General features: G+C 39.8%; 2 protein-coding genes across 2 annotated transcripts in view; one reads left to right on the top strand and one right to left on the bottom strand.

The window, feature by feature from the left end:
- Nucleotides 1–243: 243 nt before the first annotated feature.
- On the top strand, nucleotides 244–20,209 carry TFG (trafficking from ER to golgi regulator). Its single transcript, XM_035540476.1, has 9 exons — nucleotides 244–402; nucleotides 2,424–2,528; nucleotides 5,985–6,193; nucleotides 9,093–9,176; nucleotides 10,084–10,230; nucleotides 11,278–11,445; nucleotides 13,584–13,724; nucleotides 16,931–17,020; nucleotides 19,407–20,209. Exons 3-9 carry the CDS (start codon nucleotides 6,010–6,012, stop codon nucleotides 19,778–19,780), a joined length of 1,188 nt encoding a protein of 395 aa, XP_035396369.1. The 5' UTR covers nucleotides 244–402; nucleotides 2,424–2,528; nucleotides 5,985–6,009; the 3' UTR covers nucleotides 19,781–20,209.
- A 148-nt stretch (nucleotides 20,210–20,357) lies between these two features.
- Nucleotides 20,358–24,632, bottom strand: part of ABI3BP (ABI family member 3 binding protein) — a 134,392-nt gene continuing 130,117 nt past the window's right edge. The window contains exons 57-58 of the mRNA XM_050710963.1: nucleotides 24,475–24,588; nucleotides 20,358–22,491 (exon numbers count right to left, since the gene is read on the bottom strand). Coding sequence (XP_050566920.1) covers nucleotides 22,376–22,491; nucleotides 24,475–24,588 — 230 coding nt within the window. The 3' untranslated portion in view covers nucleotides 20,358–22,375. The remainder of the gene's footprint in view (nucleotides 22,492–24,474; nucleotides 24,589–24,632) is intronic.

Genomic DNA, 24,632 nt, shown 5'->3' with positions numbered 1-24,632 from the left:
TTTTTCACCTCCCTTTAGATTTCAGTGCGAGCACAGCCTGCTTATCGCCAGCCAGACTTGTCCCACACTCCCCTAAACACCGAGAAAGGCTACACAATCAAACTCCCACAACCGTTTTTCGTATCCCCGAGAAACGTGGAGTTCGTAAGCCTTGCTTTTATAACCCCAAACCCCAAAATTGTCTTTCCAGAGACAATTTTTCCAGCGGGGCCCAGCACCCCGCCTCCCTCAGCCCTGTCCCTCAGAGGCCCTGCCCGCAGCGCGCATGCGGGCGCCATGCGCAGGCCCGGCAGCGGCTCCCTCCGTCCCTCCCTGCCGCCGGCCCCGCCGCTCCCTGTGCCACGTACGGCGGCGGCGTGGCCCCGGCCGGGCCCTGGCAGCCTCGGGGGCTCCTCCGGCGGGGTAAGAGAGCGAGGGGCGGCCGAGGGGACGGGGGGGGCGGCCGGGGGAGCCCTTTGTGAGCCCCCGGCCCCCAAAGCTGGGCAGTGGGGGTGAGGGCTGGGAGCTGTGGTACCCGGGGAGGGCAGGGGGGTGGCACCGTGGTTCCTAGAGAGAGCGGGTTTCCTGAACCAGGAAAACGCCGAAGGCGGTTGTTTGGGTTTTTATTTTCCCCTTCACCCTCTCCAAGAATGTAAATGCCACGATGGGATCTGTTAAAAGGCGTATTAGTGTGCGCTCGGGGTGTCGTCTGTGGAAAATGGCCTCGAGTGGAGGAGCCGTCTGGCTGTGTCACCCCGGTTGAGGAAAGGGTCGGGCGCTGCGTGATTCAATGAGCAGAACACTTCACCCGGCTTTCCGTAAGGCTCGCAAGCAGATGCGGCCTTGAGAGTCTGCCTCTTTAACCCTGGGCCCCTTCAGGAGAGCGGAGAAGGGTTGGACAAAAAAAAGCATGTTTAAATGCCTTCCCGGTATCTTTCTTGTTCTTTGATAGGCGTGCAATGGATTTCTGGGTGTAAGGTTGGTGATTAGGACGATATAATTCTGTGAGTATGGTAGAGTAGCCAGTTTCCTTGCACAAAAAAACAAATGATGCCTTCCGAAGGCCAGGGCAGCTCAAGGGTGTCTGCCGAAGGAGCAGTGAGGTCCTGTTCTTACCATCGTCAGTTTCCACGTAAATTACACTGTAGTGCCATAACCAGTGCCCAACTATCCTGTTTAAACAACACGGGAGGCAAGCTAAGTGAACTCCGAGTTCAGCCACTTTTAGCTGTTTTCTGCATTCCTGATTTGTCCCTCATTTGGAAGCTGTACCTGGAGCTGCAGTAAGATCGGGTGAGGAGCAGCACCCTCTCTGTGGGTTACTCAGTTCTTGAAGTGTGAGTCAGGAGACAGAAAGGTAGTCTCTTCCTGCTCACCTGCTCCATCTGTCACAGCGCTGTACCCTCTCCTGTTGGGAGTGAGTGAGACCTGGGGAGGGGCTTTGTCCCTTTTCTGGGGCTTACTTGCATGCTGCTTCAGTCCTGTGTTCCTCATGCCTGTCCATTCTGGTTTTTCCATCTTGAGTTGAAAGAGGAGAGCTGGGAAGTCCAGTATCATGTGGCTGAGAGGAACTTCCTTTTCCCTGCTGGTTAGCAACAAATCATGTAAAAGTCAGATCGCAAATGTTTGAGATTAACCATGTGTATATGAGAGAGAAGGAGAAAAATACAGTGGAGTACACTCACCATCTGAGTGGGAGTTGTGTTGTACATTGGGTTGTTTTCTGTGATAAATCAGGGTCTTGTAGCTCTGGACAACAAACACCTGTGTGATAAACACATGGCCTATGTACATTTCAGGCAGCTCGGTGCAGGCTTTCCAGCAGAAAAACACAGAATCTGAAGCTAAATTCAGGGCAGATCATATTTTTAAATGTTGCATATTTCTGACTGGATTTCCTTCTTGCCCAGTTTGGTGGTTCTTGCTGTGGCAAAGAAGAATTCCTACTCTGTTACTGCTGGTAGTCAGTCCTAATGCTTTCTGGAAGATACGCTACTTAATGCCACAGAGGCATCAGCCTTAAACTAGGAGATGGAGTTGTAGGTTTTTACAGTGCTAAATCAATCCAAGTCTAGTTTCTTTAACTTAACCTGGGGTTTCAAGATGGAGGCTGTATGAATGAGTACTTTCAGACAGCTGGGGAAGATTGCTGTCCTGGAAAGGAGCATGTTACTGTTAGGAGCTCCTACATGAAATTGGAATAAGTTTTAGTTCTCTATTTTTTTTATTATGAAGTTAAAACTCTTGTTCAAGATCTATTTTAGCTGAACCTCAAACTCCACAATACTCAGAAGTGTATGATTGTTACATTAGGGATAATATAGTAACTTCTTTAAATTGGGTTTGTTTGTTAAAGTGTTCTATAGTAAAAGATTAATGTGAAGTGTATAACTCTAAGAAAGTCTGACAGTAAATAAATGTATTTTTTTTTCTTTCTGTTGCAGCTTCCTGTTTTCTGCTACTGATAGTGCATGGCGGCTTATCCTAACTCTGTCCTGAAGTGAGGTGGGAAATTTGACCAATAATCCAGCATCAGTAAGACAGACAAGGTAATGATAAATATATGGTTTTGGGAAGGAGGTGAAAGAAGACCTGTATATGGATGCTATTTTTTTAAATACTTAACTTTTTTAAAGCCTTCTGCAAAAAAATTGTTTTTACAACCAACTTCTACTGAAACAAAATAGAACTGAAATGACTAGACTGAGTTGATGCACCTGCAGGCAAGACTCAGGAGACACGATTAGCAAACATTAACAATATTATGAACTTCACCATTTCATCAGAGTGTTTCATCTGCTACCTTGCTGTGTGGATTGCAGGTCTCTTTTTCTGCAGTTAGACTGAATTTCTCTGTATCCACCTACCTCCTGTTACATCCCACTAGGAGAATGAGTTTTGTTTGGTAGTTGCTTGTTTCTTCTTTGGGATGTCAGCTGGGCTAAACAAAGGGATTTGGATGAAGCGTTTGCTTTACATTAACTTAATTACCAAAGACTAGAAACTGAGCTGCAATCCAGAGATAGCATCATACTACATCTTTTTAAAGCAGAACATTGCCCTTGAAATAGTAGGCCTACATATATATATAGATACATCAAGGTATGGCTTTAGCTCAGTATCTTGTGTCTCTGGTAGGAGAGAAGTAATTTTAATGTAGTGCTTTAAAAATTGACTGACCAAAGCAAAATTCAATTTTCTCACAAAGCACTGTGTTATAGTATCCTTAAAGCTAAGGGAGAAATATTTGCGTATCACTACCGATACTTCTTTTTGCACAGGAAGAACAACATGCTTGCCAGCATGCAGTTTTGAAAATGTCAGTTTTGATGTGTAGGGCTTTGTGCTCCTAAGCTCTCCAGTATTTGTACCCTAGATGTAAAGATAACTGCTTCTTTAATTTCTCCTCATTCTAGAGCTATTGTTTTGGTCTTGTCCAAAACAGTGAAGAGTGATGGGGATACCTGACTAGCTATCTAGTTTGTTTTTCATTCTTCTGCTTGGTAACTTCTCTAGTTTCTATTTTTTCTTAAAATGTAAGCCCTTTGTGGTTTTTAACAAGAGAGGTGTCTCATTCAAGTGGTAATTTTTAAACTGTCATATATGAAGAATGAAAGATGTGACTTTTCAGTGTATGCTATGTGCCTCTTGGACGCAAGATGGCTTTGTTGCATTTCCTTTTAAGTTGAAGTAGTTGTCCACTTCTCTTAAAGCACCAAAAAGTAGCCAGCTGTTCTGGCCATGTATGCTGTGGAACAGTGTGGTGGCTCTGAGCCTAACAAGTAGCTAATGTGTGGCCTAATGAGCAGCTTTTTTAAAACAGGAATTCTTGGTTAAAGTATCTTGGATAACATTTAAAAACCGGATAGATTTTCTGTCTTGTTTTCTGGAGAGGAACCCTCAACATATTCTGATCATGTATATAAAACCGATGTGCAGATCTTAATTTTTTTCATTTATATATGAAATGATGCACAATTCCTAGAATCATTAAGGTTGGAAAAGACCTCCAAGATCATCTGGTCCAACCATCCCCCTGCCACCAATGTCACCCATTAGACCATGTCCCTAAGCACCAGGTCCAACCTTGCCTTGAACACCCCCAGGGACGGTGACTCCACCACCTCCCTGGGCAACTCGTTCCAATGCCTGACTACGCTTTCTGAGAAGAAATGACTCCTCATTTCCAACCTAAACCTCCCCCAGTACAACTTGAGGCCATTCCCTCCAGTCCTATCACTAGTTATCTGCGAGAAGAGGCTGAGAAGAGCAGTAAGGTCTCCCCAGAGCCTCCTCTTCTCCAGACTAAACAACCCCAGTTCCCTCAGCTGCTCCTCACAGGACTCATGTTCCAGGCCCTTCAACAGCCTCGTAGCCCTTCTCTGGGCATGCTCCAGGGCCTCGATGTCCTTCTTGTAGTGAGGGGCTCAAAGCTGAACACAGCACTTGAGGTGCGGCCTTATCGGAGCAGAGTACAGGGGGATGATCACCTCCCTGCTCCTGCTGGCTGCACTATTCCTGATACAAGCCAGGATGCTGTTGGCCTTCTTGGCCACCTGGGCACACTGCCAGCTCCTGTTCAGGCAGGCATCAATCAGCACCCCCAGATCATTTTCCTCTGTGCAGCTTTCCAGGCACTCTGCCCCATGCCTGTAGCGCTGCATGGGGTTGTTGCAGCCAAAGTGCAGGACCCATCACTCAGCTGTGTTGAACCTCATCCCATTGGCCTCTGCCCATCGACCCATCCTGTCCAGGTCCCTCTGCAGGGCCTTCCTGCCCTCCAGCAGATTGACACTTCCCCCCAGCTTGGTGTCATCTGCGAACTTACTGAGGGTTCACTAAATTCCCTCATCCAAATCATCAATAAAGTTATTAAAGAGGATGGGTCCCAACACTGCCCCCTGGGGAACACCACTGGTGACCGGTTGCCAGCTGGGTTTCACTCCGTTCACCACCACTCTCTGGGCCTGGTCGTCCAGCCAGTTTTTAACCCAGCAAAGCGTGTACCTGTCCAAACCATGGGCTGCCAGCTTCTCCAGGAGAATACGGTGGGAGACCGTGTCAAAGGCCTTGCTGATCTCTAGGTAGACTATGTCAACAGGCTTTCCCTCATCCACCAGGCCGGTCACCCGGTTGTAGAAGGAGATGAGGTTGGTCAGGCAGGACTTGTCCTTCATGAAGCCATGCTGGCTGGGCCTGATCCCCCAGTGGTTCCACATATATTGTGTGATTGCACTCAAGATGACCTGTTCCATCACCTTTCCTGGCGCCGAGGTCAGGCTGACAGGCCTGTAGTTCCCCAGGTCCTCCTTACGACCCTTCTTAAAGATGGGTTTCACAACCTGATTCTCTTTAATTCAACTTGATTCTCTTAATAAAACCACCTTACTGCATATAGTCTTTGAAATATGATATTTTGTTCTAGCAGTCCTTTCTTAAAAGGGAAAAACAGCCCTTTGCGTTATCATAATTATGGGATACAAAAATGTAGTAAGGCGTTAATGTAACCAGTACAATATTGTAAAGCTACGAACTTTTGCTATAATTTCACTTTCCTCAAGAGAGATGTATACGTGTATCCCTAGGATTTGCTTTTGGGACACTAGTTCCTTTTCTACTTTTTTTTTTTCCATTACAGCTTACAGCTGATTATCTTACAAAACAAACAAAAACAAGGTTGGAATTCCTATTTGTCACACACATTTACAAGCTATCTGATTTATAAAACGTCTTTAAATTACAAGTGCTGGGAACTGTGGTAACTGTTAATGTGGAATCTGATGTTCCAGAATTCTGCTTTGCGCATGAGCTCAGTTAAAGTACAGTTCACTTTATTGTTTGTGAAATTAGTGTATTGCAGAATGTGTCTGAGAGAGGTGCTCCAGAGAGCTTCCTAACCGTGTTGCTGTCAAAAGATTGAAAGCTCCAGAACTTTCAATTAGACACACAAAATAAATAACAGTTTAGTTTTCTAAAACATGTTTTTAATGTTTTGTTGCTAACAGGTCTGTAGGTGATAAGGGAGCCACCATGAATGGGCAGCTGGACTTAAGTGGGAAGCTGATCATCAAAGCTCAGCTGGGTGAAGATATTAGGAGAATTCCTATCCACAATGAGGATATCACCTATGATGAGTTAGTGCTAATGATGCAAAGAGTTTTTAGAGGAAAACTTCTCAGCAATGATGAAGTCACAATAAAGTATAAAGATGAAGGTAAGGTTTAATCTCTACTGTTGAGGTTTAATTACTACTGTTGCTCTGATATGATTTATCTGAGGACAGAAATTGCAAAACTTACCTCTTTAAAATTGTCCAAAATACTATTGGCAAATGCAGATGATTTCTTTTGAAATCATTTGATTCAATCAGTACAAGCTCTATCTTCTGTGATTATGCGTGCTGTCTTAGCATATTATTTCCTCCAGTGTTTCTGAAATAGCAGCTATCTGAAAGTTCACTTTTTCCTGTTGCAGGAAGCTGATGCTATTGCAGATTGTTCTGCTGTCTACTCATTCACTCAATTTTTTGTGTGCTATCAGTGGTAGAGTGGGTTTGAAGGCGAGAAGTGAATTAATATGTATGATTTAACAGAAACTCTTTTAAGACTTAAAATTATTTTATATGGTAGTAATTCTTGATTGTTTTGCTCTGTCAGTAAAGATGAGAAAAAAATTAACCTAATCTAAAATATTTATTAAAAGTAATTTTTCCTCATTTCCACGGTATGAAAAATGCATTGTTTGAGACATATGGAATGATTGTTGTGGTTCTCAGGGGTTTTTCTCTTTGAATGTCAGTGTGTAAGTTAATCAATTTGGGAGAGAGGGATGGTATTCATTATATAAACATCAAACTCTGGATAGAATAATAGAATCCAAAGCCTCTTAATCAGATCAAAGACTGCAATAATTATGCTGGTGTACAGTAAAAGTGCTACATTACTGAAGCATTCAGGTTCATATTTCTCAGTGGCACTAGGAGCACTGTCTCTGGTACCTAAAATGTCAAGTAACCTTTGCTCATATGTCTAAGCAAGAAAATTTCACTTTGAATGTCTCTGAGGCAGTTTTTCAGGTTTATAAAGATTTGAGAGAGACTGCTTCTCATCAAAATTCATATGCAATGAAGAGCTATTTTTCTGGGATCTTGACCTGTAGTAGGGGAGAGCTCAGTGGATTTGCAGTGGTTTTGTTTTTCCTCTTATCAAATAAAAGATTTATTTTCCTTTCTGGAAAGGGAAAGGTAAAATTTATGAATGCTTTTTCATTAGGTTAAAGCTTCCAGTCCCTTTTTTTTTTTTTTTTACATTCTTACCTGTTCTTTAAGTATAACTGTCCATTTTTGTGTTTGCTGGTTTGTTTTTTTAAGATGATAAATGTGTATGATGGAGACTGCAATTACTGTTTCATTCTTTGGTTGTCTTTCACAGCCTACAGGCTTCATACTTTTAATTTAGTTTTCTGTCTCAGAATGTACTAATTCTCTGCTGTGACATGAATTTATTACCCTAGATGATGATCGCTACTAAGAACATTTAAACAATATTAATGTCAGATGAAGTTGCAGTGATTAGGGAAAAAGTTAACAGAACTGGGGACTAAATTTGATTGTCCTATGAAGATTGTGGTATTCTTGACTTTGTTTCAGCTAAGCTAAGATTCTTATTTAAATGTGTTTCAGTCATTAGAAGGGTTGGAATATATACTGTATAGCTATTTCAGTTGTATTTATCCCTCCAAACCTGGAGGAATTCTTGTCTTCATCTTTTATGAGCAGATTTTTTTTAAGTGGCTATAATGATTTTGTAATTTTATGTCCCTGATCTGGGTACTCTCAGAATACATGTGCACATTCTTTAAGTATTTGTAAGAATGCTTCATCTACCCCCTCCTGTCTTTGTTTCTTGTTTCTGTAACATGAAGCTAGTGACACTCAGGCCTGGATATGGGATTTTCCACTTAAAATCTCTGTAAAAATTGTGGCTTTGTCTTATCTTCGTTAAACTCTCATAATCCTTAAATCTAATAAATTATGGTTTTTCAAACTTGGATAGTTGATTGGAGAGGCCAGGAAACTTTAAATCCCAATCCTTCGGTCTCTGGATTTGTGGCCTAAGATCATCAGAAGTGTATTTCTAAATTATCTTAGGCTATGTGATGCTTTTATTAATTACCAGGGCAAAGAAGTCTCAGTGTGATAACTGCCTTACAGAGGTGTTTTATTTTCAAACTGGGCACCTTTCAAGCTTCTGAACTAAGGAGATTGTTCTACTATGCGTATTTGTCCTGCTGAAGGTTCTTGAATACGTAGTAAAACCCAGTGCCTGAGGACAAAAACAATGAGTGCCAGCGGTAAATTCATATAAATCATAGTAAACACTCTTGTCGTTTTTTAGGAACGGTTTGTGAACAGCAGAGTTCTGGAGCCACTTGAAATAGGTGTATAATTTTAACTGGCAGCATCATTCTTTCTTATGTTGGTCTTTGTGAATTCTTATCTATCATGTTTCATCCTGTATGCAGATACCAAAGAATGATGAGCTGTATGGAACTTCCTTTTCAAAGGGTTAATGTCAGAAGGCTATCTTTTGAAGCCAGTCATAATTCTGTCTTAACTTCTGTGAATACTTTCCTTGTGTGCTGATCCTTACATTAAAATAATAAGCATTTTTCTGTTGTGTTATGCACAAGTCTGATTTGTTGCTTTGTTGTAATAGTATTTTACAGAAATGTTTTTTTGTGGACTTCATTTTTCTTGATAAGTGTTTTGTATTCTGTAAATAATTCTACCCAAGTTTCTGCAGATGCTTTTTAATCAACAGTAAATGATTCTAATTGATTGTAGCACAGGGAAACAGAGAGCTAAGCCTCACTAATGAGAGAGCAAAACCTCCGTTTTCTACTTCTGCGCCTTCAGTTTTCTCCTCATACATATAATAAGTACCAGTTTGGTGCCATTTTTGTGATACTGTTAATTGGTAACTTTTTTTTAGTAGCTTCAGAATCAAGTACAGAGAGTTATTCTTTAGTGATGAAGTAACGCTTTCTGCCCTAGTGTGAAGATTGGTAGTTAATAGGTTTGCTTTAATGGAACTCTTCTGTGTTCTTTTCAGATGGAGATCTTATAACAATTTTTGATAGCTCAGATCTTTCCTTTGCAATTCAGTGCAGTAGGATACTTAAGCTGACATTGTTTGGTAAGTATAGAAGATGTTTCATCTTTTTTTTTTTTAATAGCCTTTTTACAAATTCAGGCAGTGAAGTTCACTGGAAGATACTAATAACTTTTTCACCTTGGTAGAATGAAATCAGTAATTTAAAAATGCTACATTAATACGACAACTATTTTGTCTATTGCTGTTTCCTGTGATATCTGAACTTAGAGGAAATTGAAACTGTCTTTCTTTTTATAAGATTGCTTAAATTATTTGGCATACAAATGTATACGGTCAGTTGCTGTTCTGTAACATTATCTTCCACTCTAGCATTTGTGGGGTTTTCTTCACAGGTGTGTGAAAAATTTTAAATGGTGATAAACTTGCAGTGTTGCTAGTATGCTATTAAGAAAAAACATCAATTGCTTCTAGCTTAATAGATTTTAACATTTATCCTTTTGCCTTTGAGTAGAATTATTCTTTATTTTCAAGATGCTATTGGTAATTTAGTACATAGTTCCAAGGAACAGCAAGCAGCTTTTAACCCAGAGTCTGACCCTACTGATGAATAGCGGGAGTGGTGTGTGTGCTGCCTTAGTTGTACAGGCACTGTCTAATGGAACAGATTTCCATAGCCAAGCACGATACTTGCATTGTTCAGGGTATATTCATGGAAATTGAGCAAACGATGCAGAAACTTTCTGCAAAAATTACGCTGCAGTTCTGGTACTTGGTAATCTTAGTTATGCTGAAATGAGATTATATTAAAGGAACAGTAAGCTCCAGAATGAATTTAGTCTCTGTTGACTCACTGTGTGTCACCCCAAACTCCACAAAGGATGGTGATACTACAAGCAAATAAAAGTTGGGAATATATGTTTTTTTCAGCATTAAACTGGATATCAAAATGTTACTACAGTCTTAAATGTATCTAATTATTGTTTTGCAGTTAATGGACAACCAAGACCCCTAGAATCTAATCAGGTGAAATACCTGCGTCGAGAGCTGATAGAACTTCGCAATAAAGTTAATCGCTTGCTGGACTGTCTAGAACCACCAGCTGAACCTGGGGTTTCCACTAATCTGCCTGAAAGTGGTAGGCAGCCTGGCAAAGAATTGTCTGGCTTGAATTGCATAGTCGTGTGCTGTTTAACCAAGTGAAAGACGGAGTCTTGAGTATTGGTTGTGATCATTCTTGATTGTTGCTCAGTTTTTAATGCTTCAGTTATTTCAGAGGCAGAATCCATGTTCAGATTATTTGGAGTAAAGCAGTAAGTTAACTTAGAAATAACAGAAGTACGATTTTTGTTGCAGTATATGAAAACCCTGTAACTAATGCTTGTGAGCCTGGACAATGTTTTGATCAGGCTTTGAGCTGAATTAATAGTCTGTTGCTGATGAGGGAAGATCTTGCTCCCAGCTGAGCGCTCACACTGCTTACTTTGGGCTAGCTCTGGTGCTTATCTTGTCATGTTGCTAAGCAAGTTTGATTCACTAGAACAGTAAAAAGCTAATTCAGCAAAAATTATATTTACTTCTTTTGCCAGGTTAGGAAATTGAATCCACACATTTTGAGCTCAGACCAGCATCAGAGCTGTCTCAGGGTAAGCAGCACAAGGGTGCAGAATAGGGGTGGGAAAGGATTATAGGGGAGGGCAAAACAGGGAAGGAACTCATTTTCTCCCAGTTTTGAGAGTGTTCTCCTAGCTTAGGGTCATTGTACTGTAAAAAGTATACCTCTGTGCTTAACTACAGATTTTTGGGTAAGATTGGACACAGAAAATGATGACAGAAAGTGACGAAGTGCAGTGTTCCGAGTGAAGAGGAAAGCCAGTAGCTCCAGCCTTTTCTTTTTTTTAGGAAACATTGCTTTTGTTATTACAACAAAACCAATAAAGCCAACCCCTGGTCCTACAATATAAGCAGTTATTAATTTCAGTGGAATACTGAGGATTTGGGTTATAACCCATTTGTAAGGAGGCTAGAGTGATGATCGTAGAGTGCAACACAAGCATTTCAACAGTTAAAACAGTTTTTTTTTGAAGCTATGCATTTTCAAAGTTGATGTAGGACAATATGTATGTACATTTTTTTTTCTTTTTTGAATTCTCAAGAATTAATAACAGGGCATTTTCCTTTGTAGATGCTGTAGATGGGAGGGAAGAAAAACCTGCTGCTGCTGATGCTAATGTTAAGCCATCTACTCAAGTTATAGCAGCAAGCATGTCTGCATTTGATCCGCTAAAAAACCAGGATGAAATCAGCAAGAATGTCATGTCAGCATTTGGCTTGACAGATGATCAGGTGTCAGGTAAGAACACATCTCACAAAAACGAAAGCAAAATCTGTTGACAAATCAAGATTTGAGTAATCAATGGCAATAAAGCACTTGTATTTTAGGTGTATTAAGCTGTGTTTTGTGTTGGCTATTTTCAGAACTCTAAAATGGGATATGTTAAGGTGTTGTAACTGGGTTTGCTAGGTTTTGTATACAAAATTTTGAAATGTTGCTGTTGGTTGTAGCTTGGTGTTCTAGCTTGGAGCAGAAAATAGCTTAATATTTTTTTTTATTCGAATTACTTAGAGCTACTACTAAAATAACTCTTGTAGAGTAACTTAAAGGGTATCTGCCAGTGATGAAAAACAGGACCCACTCCTCTACCTTAAGGTTTGATCTTGCAGTTCAGCTTAGATTCTTGGCTTGTGTTTCTGCTCTTTGGGTCAGTCAGAATGTTTTGTGTAACCCTGCCTTTTCTTTTTTGCATTTCAAAAGTAAATAGTGTCAACTTTTTTTTACTCTGAATAGAAAGGAATAACCTACTTGTCAGAATTATGTTTATCCTGAAGAACTAACTGTATGACTGTTAGTACTATTATGACTCATACTAGAATGCTAAACATTTTAGTATGAACTGTTTAAATGAATACAGTCAACTTAGGATGACTGAAATTATAAAAGAAATTTAGGATGTAATAGGGAGTGCAATGAAGAATATAGAGAATATATTTTTTCACGAAATCTGCTCAAGTCTGTCAAATTTTAATAGAGCCTTGTTACCTAAAACTGCTGTTAACAGGGCTTGCTATGTACACTTGGTTGTAGACCAAGTTTTATGTGGTGTTTATATGATTTAATATGGTTTTAAGCGATCTCGTCCTGCATGGAATGTTTTGGGTATATCACAGCATGGTTATTTCACAAGCTAGGTAAAGGTTTGATGGTATGTGGAAACTTAAAATGAACTATTTATGAACAATGAAGTGTTAGAGTAGGCTGAGAAGTACAACTAGCTGGAAATTAGAGTTAATATTTGAAGGAGTGTGTTTTTGTCTTTTTTTACAAAGCTTCACAGTCAGTTAATGCTTTCATCATTGCATCAGTGATACTCTAAGGTCTACATGTCTCTTTAATTCTTTTGATAGACTGAACTGACTTGACTTTGAATGCACAATGAACTTCAGAAAGGACCATTTAATCAAGACAAGAGAAATCACATTTCTACATACATAACTGCAGGGTTGTAGCTTTAAAGCCAAAACCAGAAGCGGGCAGCTTTAATTCATTTTTCCCCTACTAAGGGTAACATAAAAATGCAAATGTTTGGTGCATGCATAAATACTAAAAAAAAAAAAAAAAAAAAAAAAAAAGTGAATTTGCAGAAATTCTAATACTTTCGCTTAACTTTGAAAGTAGTGTCTCATGCATTGTAGTGATAAAGCTAAGAGCTGGAAAGATAGGGGTTTAAGCTCCCTTGTTTCTAGAAAAAATATTTTGTATTTAATTATAGTATACTGTACCTGTTCGTGTGCCTATCTTAGAACTTCTCATTAACTTAAATAAAAACTGAAATCTCTGTGTCCATGCTTTCTTTGGGTGCTACTCAGTATCTGGAATAGTTACAGAATTATCAAGGAAGGCTATTGCTTTCAGGCTGAAACCTACCATATCCTGTCTGGGTGTGCAAATGCTGTGTGACTGTTGGTAAAGCCCTTCATTGCCCAGGCCCATATGAACTATACACTACTGCATTTGAATAATTTCCTGCAGCTTTGCGCCTTTGTTCCAGGTGAAGAAGATAGGTACCTTAGGTGTGTATTTTATCCAAAAGTAGCAAGTCTTCAGTGCGTGTGTGCAAGGTTAGGCTTGAAGCTGCAGAAAAACACCTTGTTGTGGAGGGCTTTATCCCCAAAACGGGTCACATTCTCTGAAGCGTGAAATTTGAGTGACTGACCTAGAGACAGGTGGGACCCCCCCCAAAATATTTTAGAGGGTGATATGAGATGTGCAAATATATTTGTTTTAGGCCAGGCCTGACACTCTCAGATGTATATCTATGGAAAACTGGAAAAAAATGTTGAACACTTTGCAAGGGAATGGACTTGTATTAGACTGCTTATTTCAAACTCCCTGTTCATTTCATTTAATGTGTTTTGCTCTTGCTCCTCTAGGACCACCCAGTGCCCCTGCAGAAGAGCGATCGGGAACACCGGATAGCATCGCTTCCTCCTCTTCTGCTGCCCATCCCCCTGGTGTTCAGCCACAGCAGCCAGCGTACCCTGGAACACAACCACAGACAGGTCAGGTGGAAGGTGAGTAGCACCTTTTTCTGCTATTTTAGGCGTAGATGATGATGTCTGAATCTGCACAGTCAGTAGCTACCACTTCGAATTAGCAGACCCGAAGTCGATACCAAACTACAAATTGATCTGTCCCACCAGGCAGAAATTCTTCTTTTCTCCCATATGCCATTCAACATATAAACGGCAGATGGAGCAGTACCTTTATTTAAAAGGGTAGGTGATGTAAATGAGTAGGAGCTTCATGGCACTATTTTCTACTTGCATCCATGCTAATTTTCCTGTAAATTTATAATATGCCGCACTATAAAGCTATCAGATCATCTTAGATTGTATCCCGTGTGTTGTGTCAAGGAATGTTCGTAGTTGCTTTCACTTAGCCAACAGTTTTCTGGCTTGTCTAGTATGAGTTAAGTGTTGTTTACTGATCATTTCTATCTAACAAAACAGAGCCATTATGATATTATTATTGTATGCATGGCTCTGTGTTAGCCAGGTGAAATCTTAAACAATCATGCATGCATTGAAATTTTCCTGCAGAACTTCTGAGAGCTTAAATTGGCTCTCCTGTGAAGCTTAAGGGCTTGATTCAGGTATTTAGATTTCTTTGGACTATGCCCTCTTACATGTTGTTTGACTTCTAGAAACAAACCTATTCAGATGTTTGCTACATTTGGGCATTGTTTTCAGCTGAAGTTTTGTAAGAGCACAGACCTGCACAGTTCTGGACAAAACTCTCTGAAGAATGGCTTGCTTTGGTACCTGTACCTCCATACAAAGTACATTATACAGTTGTTTCCCTTTGCTACTTTCTTTACTGATTTAATGCAGAGGCACATATAAGAGGCATTGGTGATGGTGATCAAAGTCACAGTCACTTGAAATACCTTGGCTGAAGTTTATTGAGTAGAGGATTTGAGCAACCTGTAGTTAGGTATATCTTTAAGCAAATGTGAAAGCCATTGGTTGAAGTGGAGCGTATAAAAACACTTGTTTTGTTGCTTGCAGCTTTTAATGCTTAGTTCCCTTAGAATTTTAAAGTGATATAAATAAGACAAGAAGAGTCATCTTCATAGCTTAAAGCTGTAATAACTGTTTGGTGTCTGTTTTGATATGCCTAAAAGTGGAAAACAATGCTTCAGGTTCTTCTGTCAGCAGCCAGAAAACTTAATATTCAAGATATTTTTTTCTTAGCTACTGAACTTCTGTTTTTATGAGTTTCACCTTTTATTCTTTAATGAAATAAGTCATGAGATTTTTTTAAGTGTTGATGTCAAACTAGATCTGAAACAGTGAAGTGAAACTTGTAAAGGCACTAGCAGCAGTAGGTTGGAATCCTGAATCGCTGCTAACACAAGGGAAGGAAAAATTACTTCCTAGTGAAGAAAGAAGCAGTGAAACTGTGCCATAGTTGCTGGGCCACATAAAAAAAAAAAAGTACTTATTTCAGCAAAACTCATCTTAGGAAAGAAATTGTCTAAGTTCATGTATCAGAGTAGATTTAATAATTTTTCTAACTTTGGGTCAAAGTAAGTATAATGATTTAAAAACAACAAAAACCACAAAACTGTGTTATACCTTTGCCCAAGTCCTTTTTTTTTCTGTATGTAAAAATACAACTGTGAAAATAATGAAGGTTTTTAGTCTGTAGTTTATGCATTTTTTTATTATTGCACTGAAATGCTTTATTACTAAATTTTCTTTACCCTGGATAAAATTAGGTTGGTTCAGTTCTTGGGAAGAGATTGGAAGTCAGTATTACGCTTTGATCATTAGAGATAGTAGTGGGAGCACTTAACACTGTCCGTTGTATACATATGGCAAATAGCAGTCACGTACCAAAACTTGGTAATGTATGTGGTTATCAGCTTCCAAATTTTTTTCATAAACTATGTTGTATAAAGTGCTCAGGGACTTTCCTTTGAAACATAGTGTTACCTGGCGTCTCCAGCAGGTGCCAGTGTGGTCTCTGTGTTAGCCTATAGGCAATTACCTGAGACAGGCAGCCTTCTACTGGTCCTCCCAGAGCTTGCAACATCTGGCTTTAAAAATTAGAAGCTGTTTTTTTTTGTTATTGTTTTTGTGGATTTTTTGTTTAGTTATCAAGACAACAGGCTTAAATTCTCTTCAGCCCTTGTGCTCAGTACTCTTTTCATCTCATGATAATTGTGTACCAGATACAAATGTGAATGGTTAGTGGGAATATAAACTGTCATTGCTTCAGCTGCAAATAAGGCAGAGTTAAAAGGAAGTAGGGAGTTCTGTTAAAGCAGCACTCTCAGGGATGTGGGAGGACTTGGAGCAGAGCTGGTTTTTACTGTCTTGGTGCAATTCAGAAGATATAGTTTACAGTTATAGTCTGTTGATCTTTACAGAATGAATAATAGTACAGTAACACTTCATAGTAGTAAAGTTTCCAAGTTTGCTTCAGTTTAGCTAAGCTTTAGCTTGACAGATAATTATTTTTGTTCTTTGACTGTGAATGTTATTAAAATGAAAAACTGCAGAAGCATAAAGCCTAAGCAGGGCCCATAGGCTGTCTAAACAAATATTCTGCCTCTACTTGCCAAGAAAATGGAAAAAGCAAACTTAGGGAAAATTAGCATTGAATTGGAATATCTGACCTTAAGAATGAATGGTTTTATTTTTGTTTTAGGGAGTATACCCCTGGGTCTCTTAAGAAAACGTGGTTTGCAGCAAGTCAGATATTAAGAGAGGGATGACCCGTCTAGAAAATGTGGTCAGAATAATGTACTACTCTGCTTACAGTACTTTGGTACGGAAATAGTCTTAAAAACCTAACATAGACAATCTGAGGACATGTTTAACTTTTGAAATACTTTAATTTACACAGTAAGTTCTGGAGCAGTTATCAAGCCATATAAAGATTATTGCTCTGTTACACACCAGTGTAGTGCTAATAACGGTGTATGGCTGCTGACATCCCTTGAAGATGTGAAATAGTAAGCCTCACGTCAAACTAGAAGTATTTATTTTGTCTTCAGAATGGTATGGTTCAGAAACTAAAATCTGTAATTTAATTTCAGTTGGTAATTAGGTGACACATGCTCAAACTTCACTGTCTTTAGATTTTTAAGAAAAATTTTCACACATTCCGGGTTTATTTCTGCAATTTGAACTGTTGGGATGTTGTCCATCTTGTGTTTATAATACAGCTCGGGTGCTAGGCCTCAACTAAACAAGTTCTCACCCCACAGGCCAGATGTACCAACAGTACCAACAGCCCGGTTATCCTGCCCAGCAGCCGCAGGCTCAGCCTCAGCAGCAGTATGGTATGCAGTACCCAGGTAAGCAGCTCCCCCAAACTGTGCCATGGCTGTGCGAGGTCTCCTTCGGCACCTGACCCTCTGAGCTTTGGTTCCTGAATACGTGGGGCAGCTCAGGGTGCTGAGCACCTGTGGAGAATGGCATGATCCACAAATCACCAGTTAGAAAGCACTGTAGCCGTGTGTGTTTTTATTAGAGTGGGAACTTGGGTATCTGTGACCCAGCAGACTTATTTATTAATCAGTAGAATGCATTGGTTAAAAAAAGTAGTGAAATAGATCACCTGAAGCATAAGCAGTCTTCAGGATTAATTAATGGCTGCAATCCTGGGATTCTAGCCAAGTAACTAGAACATTCCAATATAGCTTACTTAAATATTGGAGGCATATAAAGATGGATCCCGTTTCTTGCATTTAGGATGATCTTGACATATAAAATTTAGTGGTGTGATCACTAATTATAGCTGTTGTTAAGGTGTTTGTAAGAGCTAAGGATTTACTAAATTTTGGAGGAACTTCAAGTGATAGGCTTTTTTGGTTTTAAGTCGTAGATGTTACTGATACTTCAACTAAAAGTGCTACTGCTTTTGACAGGAGACCATTTTATTGCATTAGCGGTTTAGCTGCAAATAAGAAAAGCTAGGTTTTGCATACACCCAAAATACACTCGACTGCAGAATTTCCAGTTATTTACTTTAGCAGAAGTAGACATCTAATAATGGATAGTATATTCTAGGAATCATAATCCAGCTAAAGTAGAGGGATGAACATATAATAGCAGGATTCCTTAACAAATCTCCAGTTTAATACTTTAGAAAATGATAAAAAGCACATCTCATTCCTTAGTTTAATGAAGATTGTTTAAAACAAATGGAAGACTCCTATACTGTTAAGTGACTCAGAACACAGCCTGTAAGGCTTTTTTTTTTTCCACAATGTATACAGTGGAAGTGCATCAGTTTTGATGTAGATGAGAACATTTGCAGCGCTTATGAAAAAACTCCCATGTTTATCTTGGATGAGAACCCTAGAAAACTTGGAACTGAAGGTTTGTACCTCATCCCTTGTTCCTGGGCTCTGTGCAAGAGCTGATTGATTTGAGTCTCTAAATGGTACTTTGTTCTCTGCAGATATCTCACTTTTGTAATTAGAAGACAGTGACAGACTTCCAACAGTCTTGTTACTTCTGCTGAAATTAGACTTGAGAAAGTAAAAGGGTCTGTCTGACTTCATTTAGACTTAAAAACTGAGTGGAGAAAAAAAAATTACTTACCAGTAATATCTTACCATGATCTAATCCCCAGTTGTACTGGAGAAGTTCCTGTGGAATTTGTAGTGCGATGTGAGTTCTGCATTCCTAATTCCTCACAATGTGCTCCAGTATGTTTCTCCTAACTTATTTCATGATTAGCCTAATCAGAAACAGGTTTTGTTTGTTGATGTTGTACCTGTGAGTATTATCTCCTTTCAAACCCATATCCCCCAAGAGCAGGATCCATTCCCACTCTGTCCAGTAGATCTACTAGGCAAGAATGTGCTTATTTACTCACGGTAGTGAAAACGGACCCTTCCAAGGTTCGTCTCATGAGTAAATTTTGATCCCAGGTTTCAAGGTGAGTTCAAAATTTACTCCAATGCATTCTTCAATCCTTGCTCTTTCTGTTTAGGGCTGTGCACTTTTAATAATTTGTGTATCTGGTGTTTAATGCTGACAGGATTCCAGTCAATGGAGAATTTTCATTGCAAGTAGCTGCAGGTGTGTTTCATGATGGATAAAAGTAGCTATTTCTTCCTTAAAGGACTTTTTGTTATTTTAAAGTCTTCAAAAAGAAAAAAAAAATCCTTTTGGAAGCTGGTTTTGTACAGAGAAATCAAGTTTGGCACATGTTTAAATGGAAGTTTTGTACTGAAGTGTTCTTTTCTGCACAACTACTTTCATATTTAACTCTACATTTAAAGATCTGAGTACATCTATGATTTAACCAAAGATATGATTTAAGAATACGAAGCCTTAACAATGTTTCCACGAGAATTTGGTTTTAGTTTTTTAGTTGGGGAAAAAAGGGTAAATTTTTGCCTTACCTGCCAAGGAAGGCTTTTTATTTTCAATGTGACGCGATGATAAAATCCTGTTTGTCTTTTTGTTAAGTTTTTGTTAGTTGTGGGAGAACTACTTTATACTGCTCCTTCTGCTGTTGCTATTCTGCTGTTTGTAGTGCACCCAAACCAGGCCGTGTGCTTTCATGTGAAAGGCAGGAACCCTTGCGGTTCATTATTGTTTGCCTTTTCTGTGCTTACTGCGTTATTTTGTGCCGTCATCATGGTCATTTAAAGAAAGATGTATGTATGGCTATATGCACCTGCGGTTCCTTCCTGTGCCTCACCACCATGCTCCTTACCTTTCCAGCCGGCTACAGTCAGCAGCAAACCCCTTCGCAGCCAGCGCAGCAGTTCCCCGGGGCCTACAGCCAGCAGGCGACCCAGGCCCCAGCCACCGCCTTCGCCGGGCAGCCGCCGCAGCTGCCAGGGCAGCAGCCACAGCAGTACCCAGGGGGCAGCTTCCCCCCACAGCCCTACACCACGCAGGCCTCCCAGCCGGCCCCATACAGTGGCCCCCCAGGCTCCCAGGCGGCACCCGGCACCTACCAGCGTCCTGGCTTCACCCCGCCGCCTGGCAGCACCATGACCCCCCCGCCCAGCGGGCCCACCAACCCCTATGCCCGCACCCGGCCCCCCTTCGGCCCCCAGGGCTATGCCCAGCCCGGGCCTGGCTACCGGTAAGGAGCTGCCACGGGGCGCGGGCGACTCGCACCCACCTGCCATTCCCACAGACTCCAGTGGTCTCAACAGAGGTTCCCAAACTGTAACGGGGTGAAACGCTCTTCGTAACTGTCGGTTAGAGTCTGCTGGGGCGGGGGAATGACCACACAAATCGTTCCTGCTTTAAATTGTATCTGCTTCCTAGTTTAAGTTGGGGCCGGGTTGGTTTTGGGAAACAATGCCTAACTGTCTGTAAAGTGATTGACATCCTAGCTTGCCTTGTTTGAAGGATATTAAATTGCTAGTTGGAAGTTTAGCCCACTTATCAGGCTTGTTCTTACTAATGACATGATGTACTAAATTAGATTCATTCCAGAGGTAAAACTAGATATGATGTATTATAAATTGTAATGCTCACATGGAAAGCTAATAAAAACCCCCCTGAATCTATTACTTGCCTGGTCTTGATTTAAAATCTTGATAATACAGAACAAGAAAACTACGTTAAGACAACTGCACACCTAGCGTGCCCACTTACATAGGAAAAGATCAGTGGTGCTCAGGTCTGTAAGTCAAGAGACAGATTTTTAGGTGAGTAAATGGAGAAATGTGAATAGATTGCATTTGCAGAGACTGTGCAGTAGTAGATGTTTTTGCACTACTATTATTACTTAATTGCCAAGTAACTCTTTTACTAAATGAATAAGAACTAATATATAAAATCTTAGAACTAACCTCTTACCACTTTCACTTTAACAAGGGCAGGGGGGAGAACTGGTTTATTACTTGAAAGATTAAGCCAAATCCATATTTTAAATGAAGAACTCTCAAAAAGGAACAACTTAGCACAAGTTCTTTGCCACCCAGAAAAACCTGGGAGCGCAATGCTAGTGACTGAATGTTACGCCAAGAAAAGGCAGATGAAGAGCTGTAAAAAATTCAACAAACAGCAATGGGCAAAACATTCTCTTAGAACTATTTTCCATCTTATGGATTCTAGGAATACATAAAACTAAAGAGTAGGGAACAAAAAAATGAACTGGATCACACTGCTTGAACTCCCATAAAGACAAATTAGGAAATAAAGTGAGCAAAACCATTCCTACCTTCAGCGTTCTTAAATACTGTTGCTTTCATATCAGGCACGGATTTATCCAGTAAGCTGTAATGTGTAATTACTGCTGGTGGTGCTTGTCAGACCTAACACTTCAGGTGCTCATCAAACTATTTAATAAGGTCCTGTTCTAGAATGAACTGCTTCCTGTAATAACAACAGTTGCCACAGAAACTAATACTTGCTTTCATGTAAAACAATGAAAAACACTTGATTAAAAAATATTTTATTAGGCGTACAGTGTACCTGCAATGTACTTTATAAGGCATTTTCTATAAATGACTATTTCTACTTATATATATCTGTGTGTTCCTGTTCATATTTTTTTTTCAATACATTAATAATGTAATGAATAACACTTTTTAAAAAAAAACTACATCTCTTTATTTAGTTCATAAATGTTCAAGCAGTACAACAATAGCTTTGGGAGAGGTTTTAACTGCTGTAAAGCACTTTTAAAAGTTTAGATATCACTATTTCCCGTTTGTCCCCAACAAACAATGTTTTAAAGCATTTTTTTTTTAATAAACCTGATTATGCTGTTATGACTAGCTTATTTTTTTCCATTTCACTTATCTTTCTAAACCCTCCTTGCACTATACATACACTCGGTTTTTGAACCATGAAGTTTCTCTGAAAACTTACATTTTCATGAAAAGCCATGGCAATGGAGTCCAGTTTAATTATTATTATTTTTTTATTATTATTATTCAGTGCATGTATGTACCTGTCTGCTTTAATTAGAGTAAAGCAAACCACTGCCACGTTATTGGGTAACAGTTCTAACTCCTTAGTCATAGGCTGATCATACTGTTTTGCTGGAGGTGAAGCTTGCATTTGAAAACAAATATGGAAAAAAATACGGAAAAAAAATACTAACCTGATTGTTTAAAGCTGCACGTACTATAAACCTGCTTCAGTGTTTAGGCACGAGTATAAACTGTTTGTACATGTAAGGAGAAAGCGCTTCAAGTTTACTGGTTGCAGGATATTAAAAATTGTAGGGTCTTTTCTATAATTTACAAAGAGGGAAACATTACAGATTTATCTGGACAGATAGCTTATAGCACTTACATTATAATAAGACCAGTGAATATTTAAAAACTAACACACACTGCATTCCATGACCAACTTTACCATAACTGTGCCTTAAACATTTATTACAACATTGTGATAAATAATATACACACTGTATCTTTTAAAATACCATATAAACCATACCTCAAGAATAGGGAGCCAGCTTCCCTACACATTATCCTACACCATGTCCCTAGCCTTCTTTTTTTTTTATTTAAATCTAAAATTTGTAAAACTGGATAACTACAGTAAGCAGCCTATGCTATTACACAATTAATGCAGTATTGGCATTAGACTTGTATAAACCTTACACATCAGCAAACTTGTTTAAGTGACAGGCATACCATACATTTCCATCTTTGAGCTGGGTTGGGCAGTTGGAGGGATTGTTAGTGCTGGGTCTTTTCACCAGGTTCACGTCATGTCTACCATTTCCCAGGTATTGATGTTCCACACTCGTACCAGCGAACGTAGTTAATGCGAGTCTCCCCGCCTATTTTTCCAAATTTGACAGGTTCCTGACGAACCGCCCTGAAAAATCCTAGAACAGAGAACAGAGTTTTGTTTGCATTAAACCATAAAAGAGTACATTCTTTTGATTTCCCTGTTGGGTTTGCATAAAATTCAATTAATGGTTAGAGTCACTAGGCTGTTAGCCCATCTGCCACAGCTAGGGTTACTTGCAGCCCTGACACTAATGAGCAGCCCGAAACAACTGTGGTTTGTCTACTGCCCTCAGAAGTGCCTGGGACCACTGCAGCCCAGAGTAGGGCCGAGGTGAAAACCTGGCACCCTAGAGCCTTCTTTTCTCAGCACCTCACCCCCGGGTGGTGCCGGCAGGAGAGGCAAATGCCCTCTGCCACCCCTGCTCACCTGTGGTGCTGCGGGGCCTTCTCTCAACACAAGGCTGCTGCTTCTTGCAAAGGCCCCATGATTCAATAGCCCCCCCCTGCAGCAGCATTAACACTGCAGTGAACCTAAATAACTTGAGTCAGGGCTATTTCACACAATCTTCCCTATATCCCAGGTGAAAGATCAAACCTCTGCTTTAAATCTGTTTTGTGACAACATACACACTTCCCATTCAAACAATTAATGTGAAGTTAAAAAAAACTAAGCGAGCAATTAGCGCTGTATCCAACCTGACCATCAGAAGCATGCAAGTGGCTAACACATGCAAATGTGCACGTAGATGCTGGCACATGCTAACATACACCCAAAATAATCGTTTCTGCGAATAATACACCACAACAGCCATGATTCCCTCCCTGCATTTCAGGTTGAACATAAATGAAATTAATCCTGGTTTGAATCGGCTTGCCACAACCAGGGAAGAACTGAGCAGCAATGGACAGTATGTCTGTTCTTTCCTATGTTTGGTTCATTTACTAGAAATACAAGCTACAGGTTTGTTTTGGGTGTGTGCCTTTGTTTGATTGTTTTGTTGTTTTTTGTTTTTTTAAGTTTTTCTTTTGCTTTTTAAACTAAAAATGAACGTATCTCATGCATCTAGTCAATTAGATCCAGTAACTGAAAACAAATTGGCTTTGTGTGTGTCTTGTAAGCTTATGGCATAGAGAGCTTTTTTTCTATTTATAAAATCTTTTTTAAAACATACAAAAATACTTTTCAGATTCTTTACCTGTTTTCTGAAAAACTTGTAAAAAATTTAGGTACTTCAGTTTAACCTACCACACCTACCACAATGCATTTGTGTACTACTGTAAGATGTTTTATAAATGAAGCACTACATCCGTGAAGTTTTGGTCATCACACTGACACTGTATTGAAAACTACTCTGATATTTTTCTCATCAAAACATTCCATTACACATTCAGCATGCACACCTCCACCAGTACGGCCCATGTTCTTACAAGGGAATGGAATAAATCACACCAGGGATGCTGCAAACAAGCAAGGCGGAGGTTCAGCTGGCAGAAGTACAAGTTGCTTACACTCAAGGAGCTTAAGCGACATGTGAAAAAAGAACCAGGCAGGTCATGGCTGCATTTAGGACATCTCCCCTGTCCACTTAGACTAGACTGGAACTCTGTGCACCCAGTCTGAATTAGAGTATTCAGACTTGCTGCAGCATGAATTATATTTTCCAGTAATAACTTCTTAGTTTCTCATTAGCACTAAACAGAGCTGTTTAATGCTGAAGTGATGATTTATGGCATTTTAAATCAACCTTGCTAGTTTGAACCTAACAGTTCATGCCTCTCTGCAAACTCAAATTTGTGCTTGGGTTTAAATATGTAATACCAAATGTGAATATGAATAATCTGTTGGAATGTTTTAAACAGGAGAGGCTGTTTACTACCAAACGGAACCTGAGCCGTAACATTCTTTTAATAAGACATTTGCTCATCTTCAAAATCTTCTTGACTCCCTTCTGCCTGCAGAGCTGGTAGTCCCTCTCCATTGCCCACCCCAGCGGTGGGCCCTGATTTCACTGGCAGGAAAAAACTGACAAACAAAGGAATTGCCAAGGTTTGCTGCAGAGATGTTCTTAAGGAATTACCATCTTTGACTGGTAGATCTTCTTGCTGTCCTGTCCTTCCATCTAAGAACGAGTCTACAAATTGGCAGTGATCTTCTCCATGGCCCCTCTGGTCTCCTATGTTATAAAATTTTCCTGAAAGCAAAGAAGCAGCAAAGTTACAAATCCAAATGCAGTTT

The sequence above is a fragment of the Cygnus atratus genome, chromosome 1, assembly GCF_013377495.2.
Source record: "Cygnus atratus isolate AKBS03 ecotype Queensland, Australia chromosome 1, CAtr_DNAZoo_HiC_assembly, whole genome shotgun sequence".
Lineage (NCBI taxonomy): Eukaryota > Metazoa > Chordata > Aves > Anseriformes > Anatidae > Cygnus > Cygnus atratus.
This window is presented reverse-complemented; position numbering and strand designations above follow the sequence as displayed.

What these genes read in the sequence shown, in the direction of transcription:
- TFG (XM_035540476.1), top strand. Translation starts at nt 6,010, where the DNA reads ATGAATGGGCAGCTGGACTTAAGTGGGAAGCTGATCATCAAAGCTCAG. An exon ending in ACTTAAGCTGACATTGTTTG is followed by an intron (nt 9,177 to 10,083) that starts GTAAGTATAGAA and finishes ATTGTTTTGCAG; the next exon opens with TTAATGGACAACCAAGACCC. An exon ending in GACAGATGATCAGGTGTCAG is followed by an intron (nt 11,446 to 13,583) that starts GTAAGAACACAT and finishes TTGCTCCTCTAG; the next exon opens with GACCACCCAGTGCCCCTGCA.